The sequence below is a fragment of the Brugia malayi genome, assembly GCF_000002995.4.
Source record: "Brugia malayi strain FR3 genome assembly, contig: Bm_v4_ChrX_scaffold_001, whole genome shotgun sequence".
Lineage (NCBI taxonomy): Eukaryota > Metazoa > Nematoda > Chromadorea > Rhabditida > Onchocercidae > Brugia > Brugia malayi.
Genome location: NW_025062479.1, coordinates 6,946,656 through 6,961,407, shown reverse-complemented (window position 1 = coordinate 6,961,407; position 14,752 = coordinate 6,946,656). Strand labels below are relative to the sequence as shown.

General features: G+C 31.4%; 2 protein-coding genes across 2 annotated transcripts; one reads left to right on the top strand and one right to left on the bottom strand.

The window, feature by feature from the left end:
* Positions 1-711: 711 nt before the first annotated feature.
* Bm421 (Uncharacterized protein) lies at positions 712-1,005 on the top strand (the record flags this gene model as incomplete). Its single annotated transcript, XM_043073927.1, has 2 exons — positions 712-777; positions 964-1,005. The coding sequence occupies 2 exons, from the start codon at positions 712-714 to the stop codon at positions 1,003-1,005; spliced, it is 108 nt and encodes a 35-aa protein (XP_042929861.1).
* A 3,821-nt stretch (positions 1,006-4,826) lies between these two features.
* Positions 4,827-13,635, bottom strand: Bma-mgl-1 (Uncharacterized protein; the record flags this gene model as incomplete). Its single annotated transcript, XM_043073926.1, has 22 exons — positions 4,827-4,970; positions 5,197-5,287; positions 5,512-5,651; positions 5,854-6,101; positions 6,197-6,388; positions 6,460-6,599; positions 7,355-7,429; positions 7,495-7,603; positions 7,834-8,023; positions 8,544-8,601; positions 8,677-8,770; positions 8,979-9,126; positions 9,316-9,412; positions 9,495-9,613; positions 9,758-9,878; positions 10,156-10,290; positions 10,740-10,964; positions 11,121-11,218; positions 11,486-11,683; positions 12,538-12,619; positions 12,786-12,931; positions 13,576-13,635. 22 exons carry the CDS (start codon positions 13,633-13,635, stop codon positions 4,827-4,829), a joined length of 2,910 nt encoding a protein of 969 aa, XP_042929860.1.
* Positions 13,636-14,752: the final 1,117 nt, after the last annotated feature.

The following is a 14,752-nucleotide window of genomic DNA, read 5'->3' as shown; positions in this document are numbered from 1 at the left end:
GTCAATAAAATTTCACCACAAAGAACTTTTTTAGTGCCGGAGGTGAGGTTAATTGGTCCGCGATATAACACTTCATTCAAACTTTTCATTTCCTTTATGTGTGCTGAAGCATCATAAAGAATTCTTAACTCGGTGATAGTCTTATCTGGATTACGAACATCATTTTTGATTCATTTGTGATTGTACTTCTTCGATTATTCAGAACGTAGTTGATCTTGCATTATTTTATCATGTTCTTGTAATTCCTCTTTATGGGACTGAAGTCGTGCTATCAGCATTCGTAAATGGCTAACGTACTTCATATCTCTCATTTTATTTAGTGATACTCTTTTTAAATTGTTACAGTGCTTGTTCATCATCTTGTATATCAGTCGATCTTGAATGCCAGCGCAGTCTAAGTTCCAAAATTGGTCTATATTTGGAACACGATTTTCTTGGAATATCTTCTTTGCAAAGGTATTGCGATGGTATAATCCGTTGGTATAACCGCATCCTGCTATGATACGACTAACTTTGCTGTTCAGTAGAGTGAATCCTGACTTAGTTGCTGAGTGTTTTCCATAATCACTATTATATTACCACTGTGATGGAAGCAATTTCGTTTTATGCAAATCGCATGTTCACTGGAAGTGCGTGCCCATGCACTCAAGTTATCGATTTTTACAAAAAACATTAGGATAAAAAAATGAGTTCAAACTGTTAGCATAATAAATGATACCACGAACGACGGCATTCCTATTACGGATGGATAATGAATTTCTACAGAAACTTTTGCAGGTGGGCGGATAATGAACTACTTTCAGTTTTTAAAATTCGTAAATTAGACCATTAATGTACTGAGTAGTGTTAACCTTACTCGATCTCATTTGCAATAGCTACTTAGTTTTTTTTTTTTTTTTTTTTGGTATCTGGTAATGGATTCATTTCTGTTATAACAGTCCTATGGATTTTTCCCATTTTTAGAGCAGAAGATATTGTTGGTGTCACAATTTACTCGAGAGATAAGAAAGCGTTGTACTTCAGGTTTTGTTTTCTTTGTTCTTTTCGAAAGAAATTTTGGCGATTTATAAAGCAGAGACATCCTTAACAGGTTTTTCTTTTAAACGGTACAGCGCAAATTTTTTTCACTTTGTTTTTGCCACTTGTCCTTGTAATTTTAATCATTTGAAGGTAATGCAAGTCTGAAAATTCAGAAGTTTAACTAACATCTAAAATGCGAACTAATCAATTCGTGTACCACAGACGAAGTATTTTGCATATTGTCATTTTTATGGACTTAACTTTTCTTAAACCTAACCAATGTGGGAACTTTTCAAAATAGGAAAGGAATTATATTAAAATATGTCCAATTTCTTGTCATAATGTCTTGGAAGTTTTAATATTTTTATTTTCCTATTTAATAGATTTACTGAAAAACCAAAACTTAGCTTGCTTCTCTGTTTAAGGTTGCTTGGTATAGTACCAATCATTTTGGAAGTGAATGGAATTATGATTTATGGTTATAGTTTTCACCTTAGAAAGGTATGGCAGAAAGTAGTAAATCACCTAGCCAACTGACATAGATATATCAAACTATATGAAGTTTAATATTTGGTAATGCTTAGTGTTTAATATTTATTTCGAAAGGATTACAAATTTCTCCTGTTTTTAAAGTTTTTTCTAACTTTCCATGAAAAAAAAAATGTAACTCTAGAAACACTTTTTCATTGGTTTCTTATCATCTTGAAATGGTTCTAAAGGAAAGTCTAGAATCATTCTGGTTCTTAGTGAAACTTATTTCTCTGCAATGTTTTTGGATGCAAAAGTAGATTCAAGATATTAAGTTGATTTGTAAATAAAATTTTTTTGTCATTTCTGTTAAGAGTTCATGAAATGATTTTAATCTTGTTAATGCAATGTGAGATGATATCATTTTTCTCTGTGTAATACAATTAAATTTGGAAAACTGGAAATTTCTAAGCAGAACTTTTACGATATTCTGTATTGAATACCAAACAAGAGATTTCGGAATTATTCAGTCAAATTTTTAAGAAAGCTGTTTTCCGATGGCAGAGATGTCTTAGTACTAGTTATTAGCTAAATCGGAGATGATACAAATAAATAAGGTCTTTTTTAATGACATATGATACACATATCCACACAAACGAACATTAGACGGTTCATCTTAAGGCAAAAGAAAAAAAACGAAGTTAAAAAATTTGCGTTCGTTGCATAACTGTTTTAACGGAATCATTTAATAAAGTTCCGAAGCTTTGTTTATTTCATTAACCTGTTCCTTATTGCTCTCGACATGAATGTGCCATTTGTTAACAGTTTCCATGTTTCCATCATACTGATAATCTTTAATACAGAGGTAAGAAATTGACTGTACGAATAGAATCTTAAAACAAAAACAAAAATTATCAAATTGCAGCAGCTTTCTTTGCTTATCATCTGTTTTAAGAGTTTTGTTGCTTATCGAGACAGGAAAAATAATACTTTCTTGTTCTTTGAATAAGATAATGAGACTTGTCGAAAACTACCTTTAAAAGTTCACTTGAGTCCAAAAACAAAGTAATTATAGAATACAGTTTATTATATTGTTTAATAGTTTCTCGCCTAATATCAGAATTATGTATTATCCTTATCAGATTTGGATACAGATGATTTCATTTGTGCCCAAAACATATTAATTGATCTTCTTTGATCGACTTAAAATATAAAGCAGAAACTGAGGTATCAGACCTAGTTAGTAGGATGCACATTTGCTGGGTTAATACTTCTTTATTCCGATTCATTTCATGCCATTCATTTACATATGTTTATTCTGATATCGCATTTTAAATATTGTTGAAACTCAGGGTTTAATCTAACATAAGTTCGAAAAGGCTGTTCAAAATTTTTTCAAACACAGTTTATTAACTACTAAGAAAATTAATCATTCTGTTGAACAAATGTTTTTTTTTTTTACAGCATTTTGTAAATATTGCAAGGCTTTAGACATTGTCGATGGTAATGTTCTAGGAAAATTTCCATCAAAATGATAGCCATCAAAATTTTGATAAGTGTTGCCCATTTCCCAGTTGTATTTGAATAACGTCGTTAAAATCGAATAGCTAGACATCCAGTATAAAGCGATTTGGTCAGGCTACTTGATGCTGAAAGTTATGTGAATTAATTTTTTCTAAAAAGATTTTGGAAACAGTCTATCACAAATTCCAAGAAGTTCAACAATTGTTTTAAATGATTTGGGCAAGAAATTCAATTTTGTTCATATATTCATGAGATTTTCTTATACAATATCTTTTCCAACAACATGGTTAGTGGTACCAGCCATTGTTTTAAAACAATGATATAATTCCATTCTGTAGGTTTCGGTTTGCATCATGATACGTAATTCTTTTCTGTACCCTATGTTGACATAATTTTTTCAGTTTCTTTCAAGCTAATGTAGACGAACAGAACATTCAACAAAAAAAAAATCGCTGGTTTCACCTGGCATTTAATGAAGCTAGCTCAGACTGAGTTTTCAATGCAGTGGATATTTTCGAATTCATTTCAAAATTAAAAAATTTCTAATCTGTGCTGACGGGTGGAATAAAAAAATGTGAATGCAATAGGCAAGCTAAATCTTAATATTGCCATCACAAAAGGCATGACACAAACTTCTTTATATACGAACAATATGTTATACAAAAAGATTGTTGTCGCTGTCACCTACACATCAAAAGTATTATGATAAACTTGTTAATGTTCATCTGTAATATAAATTTGGAACTAGCATAATTAACTTTTTCATTTTTCATTTTACGATCATTCATAAATTGTCCTCCACTTCTTTGATATTTGATTATTTTTTATTAACTATTTAAGTAGGGAATTTTGCTGTTTAAATGGACTGGATAAATAATCATTCTACGTCTCAACATCATAACATAGTTCTCTTAAAATTTTGATGCTTTCTTTAATTATTAATATAGCAAATTTCTGTAGTTTTGCTTAATCAGTGTTATTTTTTTAGATACCCAAAAGGAGGATGAAGTGGAAGTAAGCATACTGAAAATGAAGGAAGTTCAGCGATGTGATGCCAAGTGCTTATTGTGGAAAATCCGGTACATTCATAAAAAAGATATTCATAAAACGCCATTAAATTAATGGAGATCTTTAGCACCTAATATCCAGAACTAATTTTGGATTCAGACTAAGCAACAGGCAGAGACTGTTAACGAATTCACTAATCTTACCGGATGGCCTGACATTACGGACATCTACATTACCAAAAATGTCGTGGTGCTGCCAGCTTTGTATGATTTAGAAAGTTTGACTTTTCAACCGAGTGTTTAACTTTCTTTTTCTTGTCCTGATTAAAATATAGGGTGAGGACAAGAAAAAACATGAGAGAAGATAGCATTTTAGTCCAGATATCGTATAACCATCGAATAAATTTAAAATTCTGTATATGGAATCCCAGAAGACCCCAAAATCTAGTTATACCCACCATACAAGTTCATCCAAATATTCATGTTTTGCTTTTCCTTCAACAAGATGATGTCATACTACATTTTAAATCAATTTAATATCTACATATATCATCGTTAATAACAAACATACAGACAGTTTTTTATCACTTTAAAATATCACTTATATTGGACACATTTCAAAATTTATTTGAGACTTATAGGTTTTTTTCTTCTATCGAAAAATGATTGCAAAATTGAGGACTTTTTCTACAAATAATGAAATTTTGTTCCATCAAATAATATTCTCAATGTGAAGTGATTTACAAAAATATCGAACAACTGAAAACATAAATACATTAATCAAATAATTTCCAACAAAAAAGCCCACTATTTTACAAAAATGTGTCGTGACCGGAAGATGAGATGCTGTAATAAGAGTTTCCGAGTGAATTTCTCCTCTGTTGCTCGGATAACAAGGCAGTACATTGTGTATGTACTCCTTTCCCTAATATATTTATTGTCGTACGATTCCTGGAAACAATATAGCAAATAGTGAAATCATGAACCCAGAAAAACTTTAATGAAATCAATTATTGCACTATTAGTTTTTACTTGACCTGTTCACCACATCTGAAGCAAATGTAAGACGTTTAGAAATGTATATCTTTTGTAGTCTTTTTTTTTTTTTGGATGATGATGGCTTTGAAAATATTCAATATGTGTGTGATAAAATTTTTTTGGATGCTACAATTAATACTGAGTTAGAGCGGTCGATAACTGGTAGATGAAACATTCCTGCTAACATGAAACAACGATTCACCGGTGCAATAGCTCTTACTAATGGCACTCTGAAAGCACTAGCATCAGGTTTAATAAATTTATCGATTAAGATGTAGGTAAATTAGAACATCTATTCTTAGGCGTCAGAGCGCTGTTTTTGCTTCCTTTGGGTCTCCTACTTTAGTATTCTCACATTTATTGGTTTTATTCTCCTCACATCATTAAACATTCATTAAACACTTATTTGACTGATTATTTCAATTGTCGGAATCTATGACAATTATAAACAAACCTTTTCGTAAATATACCATCTTGTCTGTGTGCATTTTTATGCCTTTCAAATAATATAATCCATATTTTCGGTAAAAAAATGCAAGCTAATGCGACATTTGCAGACATCGATATCGATATGCACAATGATGTCGTTTGTATCTAAAAATAAGTGTTACTTTGCTTCGATTTTTTTCTTTTTTTTTATTATTCTAATCAGTTTTCGACTTCATGGAGTTTATGTTATTTTAAAGTACACAATAAAGTACAAAAAATATTCTAGAGAAGTTTCTATGCAATTTATAAGTTTTAAAATTCAACAGAACAATTTGATTTCAATTCATATCTATTAAACGTAACAGACCTGAAAGTCACTTCCTGTACCGAAAAAGAAAAATATCCAGGAAAGCCACAAAACACATGTTGTGTACATTGTGAAACCAATAAAACGTGTTTCATTGAAATTCTCTGGCACTTTTCGAGTTTTGATCGCATAAACAGTACATAAGACAATTAATGCAGCATCATAAGCCAGCGAATAAAGGAAATGATGATCAGGAACGTTACATTTGAGCACAACTTGATCTCGTGTTGGATAATAATGTTTCGTACCTAAACATTATCACTGAAGACATTCATTGTCTTATTCGTTCCCAAAACTCAATTGCGATTAAGAACATAAATATAAATAAATGACAAGAATTTACCGGGTGGGACAATAAAAAGCCAAATAAGTGAACCGAAAAGTTGAAGACCGGCAAGAAGTGCTGTCAAAAGGACTTGTGATACAGGAGAGATGCACATTGGTCGTTGCACTGAACGATGTGAAAAGATTCGGGCTATCCGATTGGTTTTGACCAGAAGAGCTGCGTATAAACATGAAAAAGCAAACCCAATACCTAAAAGGGAGATCAAGTAATAAAATTAAATATTCAAGGATGATCACAAAGCGAACTTTTAAGGAACTTACCTGTCCTTTTAATAGCACAGTTGAAAGTGGTCGGTCTAGAAATAAGTAAAAAAGTCATTGTATAACACATAATCATTGCTAGCAGTATAATATAACTAAGCTCACGTCCTGATGCTTTTACTACCGGTGTGTCGTGATTCCTGCAATGCAGATAACTTTTTTAATACTGAAGGAAGCTTTTTTCATAAATGGGAAATGTAGTAGCTGTTAGGAACTTATGGTTACAGATGTATACATTTGTAGCTTTCCTGTAAAATTAAAATTGGTTTTTTTGAATTTTAATTTCAGTTTTAATTACTTTAAAACTCGTCGTTTTTGACCATATTTATTTTGTAAATTAACTGAGTTATAAATTAACTGATCTTTTATTAAAACTAACCAAATACAATTTTGTTTATTAGGACTTTTTTCATATTTACAACAATTTCTTATTAATGTTTCATTACTTGCAGACCATTATCTTCAATTGCTCATGTTTAAGGTATTCCACCGGACAAAGGTACAATCATGACTTTTATCAAAGATTGTTATTTTGTCAATTGTAATTCAAAAGATTAACTTGAAGTAATGGAAATTTTATCATAATAATTTATCCTTTGACGTATAAGAATAGTCCTGTCATGGTTAGTAAGCTGCAATTCTGAGTTCGCTGGCAAACTCCTATGTGACAATACATTTATTTCTACTTCTTAAAATAAGCATGCCAATAATATTAAATAACTACATATAATTGAAGGTCAGAAATCATTAAGAAGTATTGCTGAATTAATTGCATAATTTTTCGAAATAACATAGTAGTGGTTCGGAAAAAATTTTCCAACTGCTGCTGATTATAACCCATACAGTAGATTCTTACCTACAACAGTCACCTTTTAAAATTTTATAAATTGTGAACCTCGAATATATGACAATCGCAGCAATTGTTGAGCAAATACCAACGACAGCAAATAAGGTAGGTATTATCGAATACCTAAACGAAATACGCATGTTTTGATATTTTGAAGTGGAAGGAGCAATTAGAACATAGTGTCATACCAGGAAGACCATCTTATATATTTCAGGCTAGACTGTGCCAAGTTAAAGCAGTTTTTTCGATCAGTTGTCGGCCACCAACCTTCACCACAATCCACACAGGTTGTTTCATCTGGCAAAAACTCATAATCTTCGCATTTGCTGCAAGCCCAACAACAAATTTCATCCTAAAACCAATCAAACTTTGAAAATAAAAATCGATCAAATTTTGAAAAAAAAAATGCTTTGATTTCGCTTTAGAATTGTCGAAATTATCCGACAATCCACTACATCACATTTTCTTGTCGTCAAATGTACGCCAGAGAATTATAATTAACCTATTCGAACTATTACATCTCTAACCATGAGCATAACAGGAAAGTCTATCACTAAAACGAATTATACAGAATAAATCTGTTGCAACACTTAGTAGGTGCATATGTAAACTAATCTTAATAAGCTGCTTGCGATAGCCGACTGGACATGGCATACTGCATTGTGATATTGGTATTTCTCCATATTTCCAGGACATCTTTTCATCATCTATGTCTAACTGCAAAATTATCCTGTAAGAATTTTTGCCTGCTGTTCCTTGCATAATCTACAGCAGTTGAGAAAGTTTGCTTCGTTTGACATTTCCTTTTATAGTTCTAGCGATATTGAATATAATTCTGTTTTATAGACAGTGCCCCTTTTTGCAAATGATCAAAACTTTTTTCCAAAATGTTCTGTACATATCAAGTTTATATTGTATTGATTGAAGCGCAATAGTTCCGTAATTGAAATCCATTTTCCCAAATCACATAATAAGCACACAAATCACTACATAATATCATTCGCACTTTCTATAGTCTTTTGTTTTCCAGTCTTAATAAACTAAATATCCCACATTGATAAGAAAGGAAATCCTAGACCTGTTTTATCCTCTTCTTTCGAAAATATTTAAACATGAATTTAAAACACGTAAGTCAAACAGTTTTCAAATCATTTTTTTGTCCGATGTTCCGGAACATCAACATAGGAAATTTTTGAAAAAGAATATGTGAAACAAAATTATTGAGAAACATAAAAACCTGGTCTTCTGACCAACGTCCAACAACGACATAGTCACTTCGACTGGAATCTTCGGATCTAAAGTAATTGTGTTTAAATCAATCCTCCAAAAATTTAGATTTTTGATATCTTCAGGTAATTAGGTAATTTCACCTGCTATGACCAATTTCTGGCTGATAATTTAAAATTGTATAATGTGCTGGTCCATCGCCTTCTGGACTGAATCGGAATTTTTTTCCCACTGCATCTAAAATATTTACAAATAATATATGTTTCAGAAAACACTACTAGTTTTCATCAAAATTTGGTGCCCAAAAAGGTCATCGCTTATTTAAACAATAGAAGATCATCAGGGTTTTTTGATTGGTAAAAAACTTAGTGATACTTTTTCTTAGTTTGATATTTTCATTGAAATTCCAGAAATAGCAAACGACTATAACTTCTCAATATATTACCTTCAAATTTCACTTGTAACAAGTATTTTTGGTAAAATTCTTCGCCATCAATGTGTTTCATCGCATCGCAAATTTGTGGTACACTTGAATATCTTGATATCCACGATGATGATGCAGTATCGTCAGGACATACTTTCTCTTGCATGCCCTATCAGAGAGTATTTTAATTCCAGTTGAAAAAAAAAGTGAATTTAAACTGAAACTTTCAAGTTTTGGAATACTATGAACACTTTGCTTCTTCTAGTCTAATTCGAAATGACGCGCAATCAAATCGGCTTCTGGTAGAAAAGTAATCCAATTACTTTGTTCATACTAACATAATATTGCAAAGGAAAACCTGTAATCCATGAGCAATGGCATACACAGCATCAATGACGAACTGAACCTTATCATCTGGATTGAAGTTTTCCATAGTCTGATAATGGTTTTCACATCTAAGAAAGATAAATGGTTTTGAAAAATGTAAAGACGAGAGCCAAAAGAAAATAGTTTTCATTCAATACATAAGGACCTTACTTATTCAATGTACTGCGTTCAGGTAAATCAAATTCACAATTGAATTTATGACGCCATAGTTCTCTCAACCATTTATTTCGTTCAAATTTGTTATGGCTTGGATTCAACGATAAAAAATACTGCAAGAAACGAATTAGAATAACTCTATAATTATTGCTTAGTACAACTAAAGTAATCAACGACCAGACACATTTTTTGTGAATTAAACTTCTGCAAACTTCTGCAAACATCTTTTATACAACAAATGAGAAAAAAAAGTTCACCTCTTCAAATGAAGGGACACGATCTGATGCTAACATCAAAACAATAGCACCTTCTGCTACTGATTTCCTAGGACCTGCTGTGTATGCTTCATTGTTTCGGTCCCAGCCTTCACTTGCAAGCCTTTAAGTTGACATCGGTTAATGTTATCTTGAAATTTGAGGGACATATTTAACAAAATTTACTCAGTGTTGCTTTTTAATGTAAATAGAAAACAAAAATACCCTTAGCATAATTTCTTAATTGAGAGTCGAGATTCTTCCGAAGCAAGTAATATTTCGTATTTATAAATTTATATGAAATTTGGTCATGATTTATTCATAAAGTTCCAATTCTTTGTCTCAAACTACAATTAAAAAATAATTGACTAAGACAGTAAATTTTTAAAATAAAAATTGACCAAATAATGTCTTTACGGCGTGGTAACCGCTCGAAACGCATGCGTTCGAATGTTTGTAACATCAGTTCCGGTACATACTCCGTGGCAACAAACAGCACAACAGCACGTGCACCAACGACCTTATCCGGTTGCAGTCTATAAAATGATGACATTGGTTATAAAAACATATAAAGATTACATGAATCAACAATGTCCATTGTTGATGAATGCAATATGTACCTTTTTGTAAGGAACTTGTTGTTCTAATGACTTCGAAAATGAATTGTGTCGTCACAATTTTGAGTGTCAATTTTTCAACATTTTTATAAATAGTTTTTTTTTTAAAAAATTTAGCAATTTAGAATAATTAAAACAATATGTCATGAATATTCATTTGCATTTTTAGATATCTCCTTACCGATTACCATAACCATGAAGTTCAAATATTGAAATCAGTCACATTAGTCATAATAAAGAATCAGGTGGACGTGGTGAGATTAGATGCACCCTGTGTCATTAATTTTCTTCGAGAACTCAAATTGCAAAATAAAGCTCTGAAAAAACAGAAATTTTTTGAAATCCCAAACTCTTATTTGGAGAATTACTTTTTAACGAGATTATCAACAGATTCTTGAAACGCCTCTTTTTTGGGTGATATGCGCTCTTCGATAGCAATGCAAATGTTCATTTTGCGTGCTTCTTTCTTAAAAGCTTCAGCACCAAGTTCACCATATTCATCAGCTGAATACACCAGTGATACGTAGGTCCAGTTGAAGTGCAATGCAATATCAATCATTGCACGTGCTTGATAATTATCACTGGGCACGGTCCTCAAAAACTAGTCAATTGATTTTTCAAATCTATTTGAGAAAACGTAGATTAAGAGTTAAAATTAAATCACAAAAGCAACGAGGAATGTTCTGATATTTTGCTATAAGTACAAGGTGTCACAATTACAAATCGAACTGTAATGGGAAAGGCCTTACCTGGCAAAGTATTCAAAACGTGTTTTGTCACTGAGGTCTGCATTAGTACTGGCTGGACTGACTTGAACTATCTTGAATAACCTCAAGAGGTTAGCTATCTAAAAGATAAGGTAAACAAATTTTCAACCTACAACTAGATATTTCTTTGCAACTTTATATCACTGCGCGACGCCGAACGGAAAATTTCTTAAAGACTTAACGTCCTTAGCATATTTTTTCATGAACGAAAATTTCTTAATTTTCGAAGTGTTTAAGTTCTTAAATTATTTATTTGATATGTACTCTTTAAAAATGTTAATTACTGATTGAAACAAATGTATGATAAGAAGTTATTTATCATTATCATTACACAATATCGGCACTACCTGGACAGTAACGGAACTATAACTGCCACCAACAACCGCAGCAATATTTTTACGTGGCACTTGTCGACTCTTCGGAGAACTACCATCACGACATTGATATTCAGATAAATCAGCTGAACCAATCAAATCGCGAACAAAATCAAGACTTTGATTGAGGGCATAGGCAGGACTTGAACACGAATCCAATATAAGAGCACCCTAAAGATCCACTCACTTGCGTATCAAGACGAAGTTCTTTTAAGGTTCGTTATTACACCATTAGTGATATCTGGTGCAAAAAAAGATGCCATAAATAACAGCAAATCTTTCAGTTAATATTATATTGTAAGTTTAAGTAGACATTATGCAGATATTCCTACAGTGATCGAGCCATATTCAGACAAGCAACTTAGTGCAAATACATAAATAAATGGCATCAGTAATTCACAGCAAAACTTTTTATTTACTTTTTTGTAAATTAACGAAATTGCGTTATAGCATCACTGTTTCTATATGTAATTCAAATCATATAAATTAATAAAGTGATTTCAGGATCCGATAATCTAACATGCCACATTAAATAGTTCAAATTATCGCTTGAAGCCGAAACTCACCGATACATTCTTTCTCTCAGAAGTAACAGAAATTCGGAAAGTTAGGTATAATTTTATGAGTACACTGATTTGTTCATAATTTGCAAGTTGAAATGCCAGTATTTTGACACCATGAGAGTAAATTAACTCAATGGACAATCGCTACTAACGATTGTAATTAGATTGGTATGGTAATCACTCACATTGAGCTTCCTTCTTTCAATTTTGAGCGGCATTCAATCATAAGTTCGTCATAGTAATTCGGATAATTTACTTATGTAACATAAATCAAAATAGCTACAACACCGACCTGCAGGATTTTAGTATTATTTCAAAGATTTACTCACTACCTTCAAAGAACTCTAACTTGATCTAGCTTTCAGCGTTGTGTTTTAGCTTACCAGACGAACTATTATGCATGGCTTTTTAGTTATAAATAATCCAGCTCGACTGAATTAGAAAAGAAGAGAAATAACAAACCAGCTTATAACCGTGCAGAAATTCACGTTGAGAATTGATAACATCCAACGCATACAACATTGCTTCCACTCTGTGAACTCCTCTTAAAACATTTTAGTTTCATTCGTTTCAAATCAAAAACATTTCTGCATCGTTTTCAATTACTATGTGTCTTTGCATACCAAATGCATGATCATACTCATACTTTAACACATTTTAATCCTGTCATTGTGAAAGGCGAACTTTTAAAAAGATTCAGAAAGATAAACCGTGTCTCGGCGATAATACCACAAGGTTGATCCGGTGATCCACTTTTTGCGTGAACTGGAAAAACCCCACCTATGATGACGTCACCAGGTATCCTAATCTGACGCATATTTGTTGGTTGCAAGTATGTCATATCCTCAGACATTTGCTGAAATAATATTAATAGTTATCACCAAATTTCCATTTCATGAAATTATGATCATTTCTACAAGAAATTTGATGATAACAGGTATGACTATCCTCGGTAAAAAGCTTCCTAAAAATTCTCAAATCTTTTGTCTCAACGATAAGGTAGTAATGGTTTCAATAGCTTCTTACCATAACTAATTTTTTACCGTTACTAAGGAAGAGAAATGGACCGAGAAAAGCAAGTGTGGATCAAAGTTTGAGAACTAATTTCACAGTACAGAAAAACGTAGAATATGAAGTTGGAATCTGTCCTTTAATATTTTCAAGATCTATGGAAGAAATATCCATTTTTCGGATTGCAGTTTTTCCTCTAAAGCTAGCAACTGCAACTAATATTAAAGCATAAAAAATGTAACATATAATAATGTGGTAAATATTTGATTTTTTTCTACACTATTTTATATACATCATCCATTTGCACATAAAAATCATGTCAAACTGGTTGAAAACCCGTAGAAATTATTTTCAATTGAAAGTTTGAAAAAAATCTCCAAAATTTTAAAATCCTTACGTAATACACTTTAAACGTACTTGCTGAGTCCAAGAAAAGAACAAAAAAATAAATAATTTAAAAACCGATCAGTTGTAATAAAAGGAAAATACCTTTTCGAACGCACTCATATTTGCTAAGATATGCATTGCCAAAGCCAATAATGAAAACATTTTTAGTGAAATCTGCAAATAAATAATAACCTGCATTTAAAATTTTATTTTTGATAAAAGTGGCAATTAATGTTGTAAGCATTTACGAACATGCAATCTCATTTTCATTAGTAGTAACACTTCTTTGACGGTTATCGCACCAGCAAATTACAGTCCAAAGTAAAACACAGTTTAAATAAATGCTGTTTACATCGAGCACAAATTTTGTCAAAGAACTAAATCACCGTTCTCTAATATGCTCTTAACACCCAACAGTTAATTAGTTTTTCTTTAAAAAAAAAGTACAAAAATATTAAAAAATATTAAATTTCTCTTGCATTTATGGTTCAGTTTAGTTTACCCATAATGTATGCAAAATTGCAAAATTACAATGCGAAACTTGGTTCTAGAATAACTGATCTATGCAAGAAACAATTAAAAGCTTAACTGACAATTAGTTTAGCAAGAAATGTGTGATTAGGAGGTTGAGACGTGAAAATTATAATTCTAATGATATAATTAATAATTCAGTATTATAGCTGAAAATTAGGACAGAAGTTAATCTTAGTCTAAGTCTGTAAGAAATCATATATTTTCTAATTTTTTCCACTCAATTACAAGATTCATATTAAGTAAACGATTCAAAATGTGGAATAGATAAGAAAAGGTAGATAGAGAAAAATGAATTGCTGTACAAAAAATCCGTTATCGTAAATCACAAAAATTATCATAAAAATCAATAAGCCAACACGCTTGTCACTGTGATAAGCATATTAAGTCACTCCATGCTATATTTTATTTTTTGTGATTCATTTTGTGAATTGTTGTGGTATTAAACAATCAGAATGTAATAATGTATGTGAATTATGAAATAAAAAAGGAATGAATTCAGGATGTTTTACATCTCACGGATACTCTGTTACAGAGAGAAATCTTCAACTTGGAAAGTGTGACTGCGATAAATTGATTTCTAATCAATTTACTTTTTTCAGGTAATTCTTACAAATAAAACACTAAAAAGTCATCAGACCATTTACAGTGCGTGCTTACATTTTTAAATGAGCATTGAACAGTTCACCAGCTAAATTTTCGATATTTAAAAATTTTGATTCATTACTTTTTTTTTCAAATTACAGTC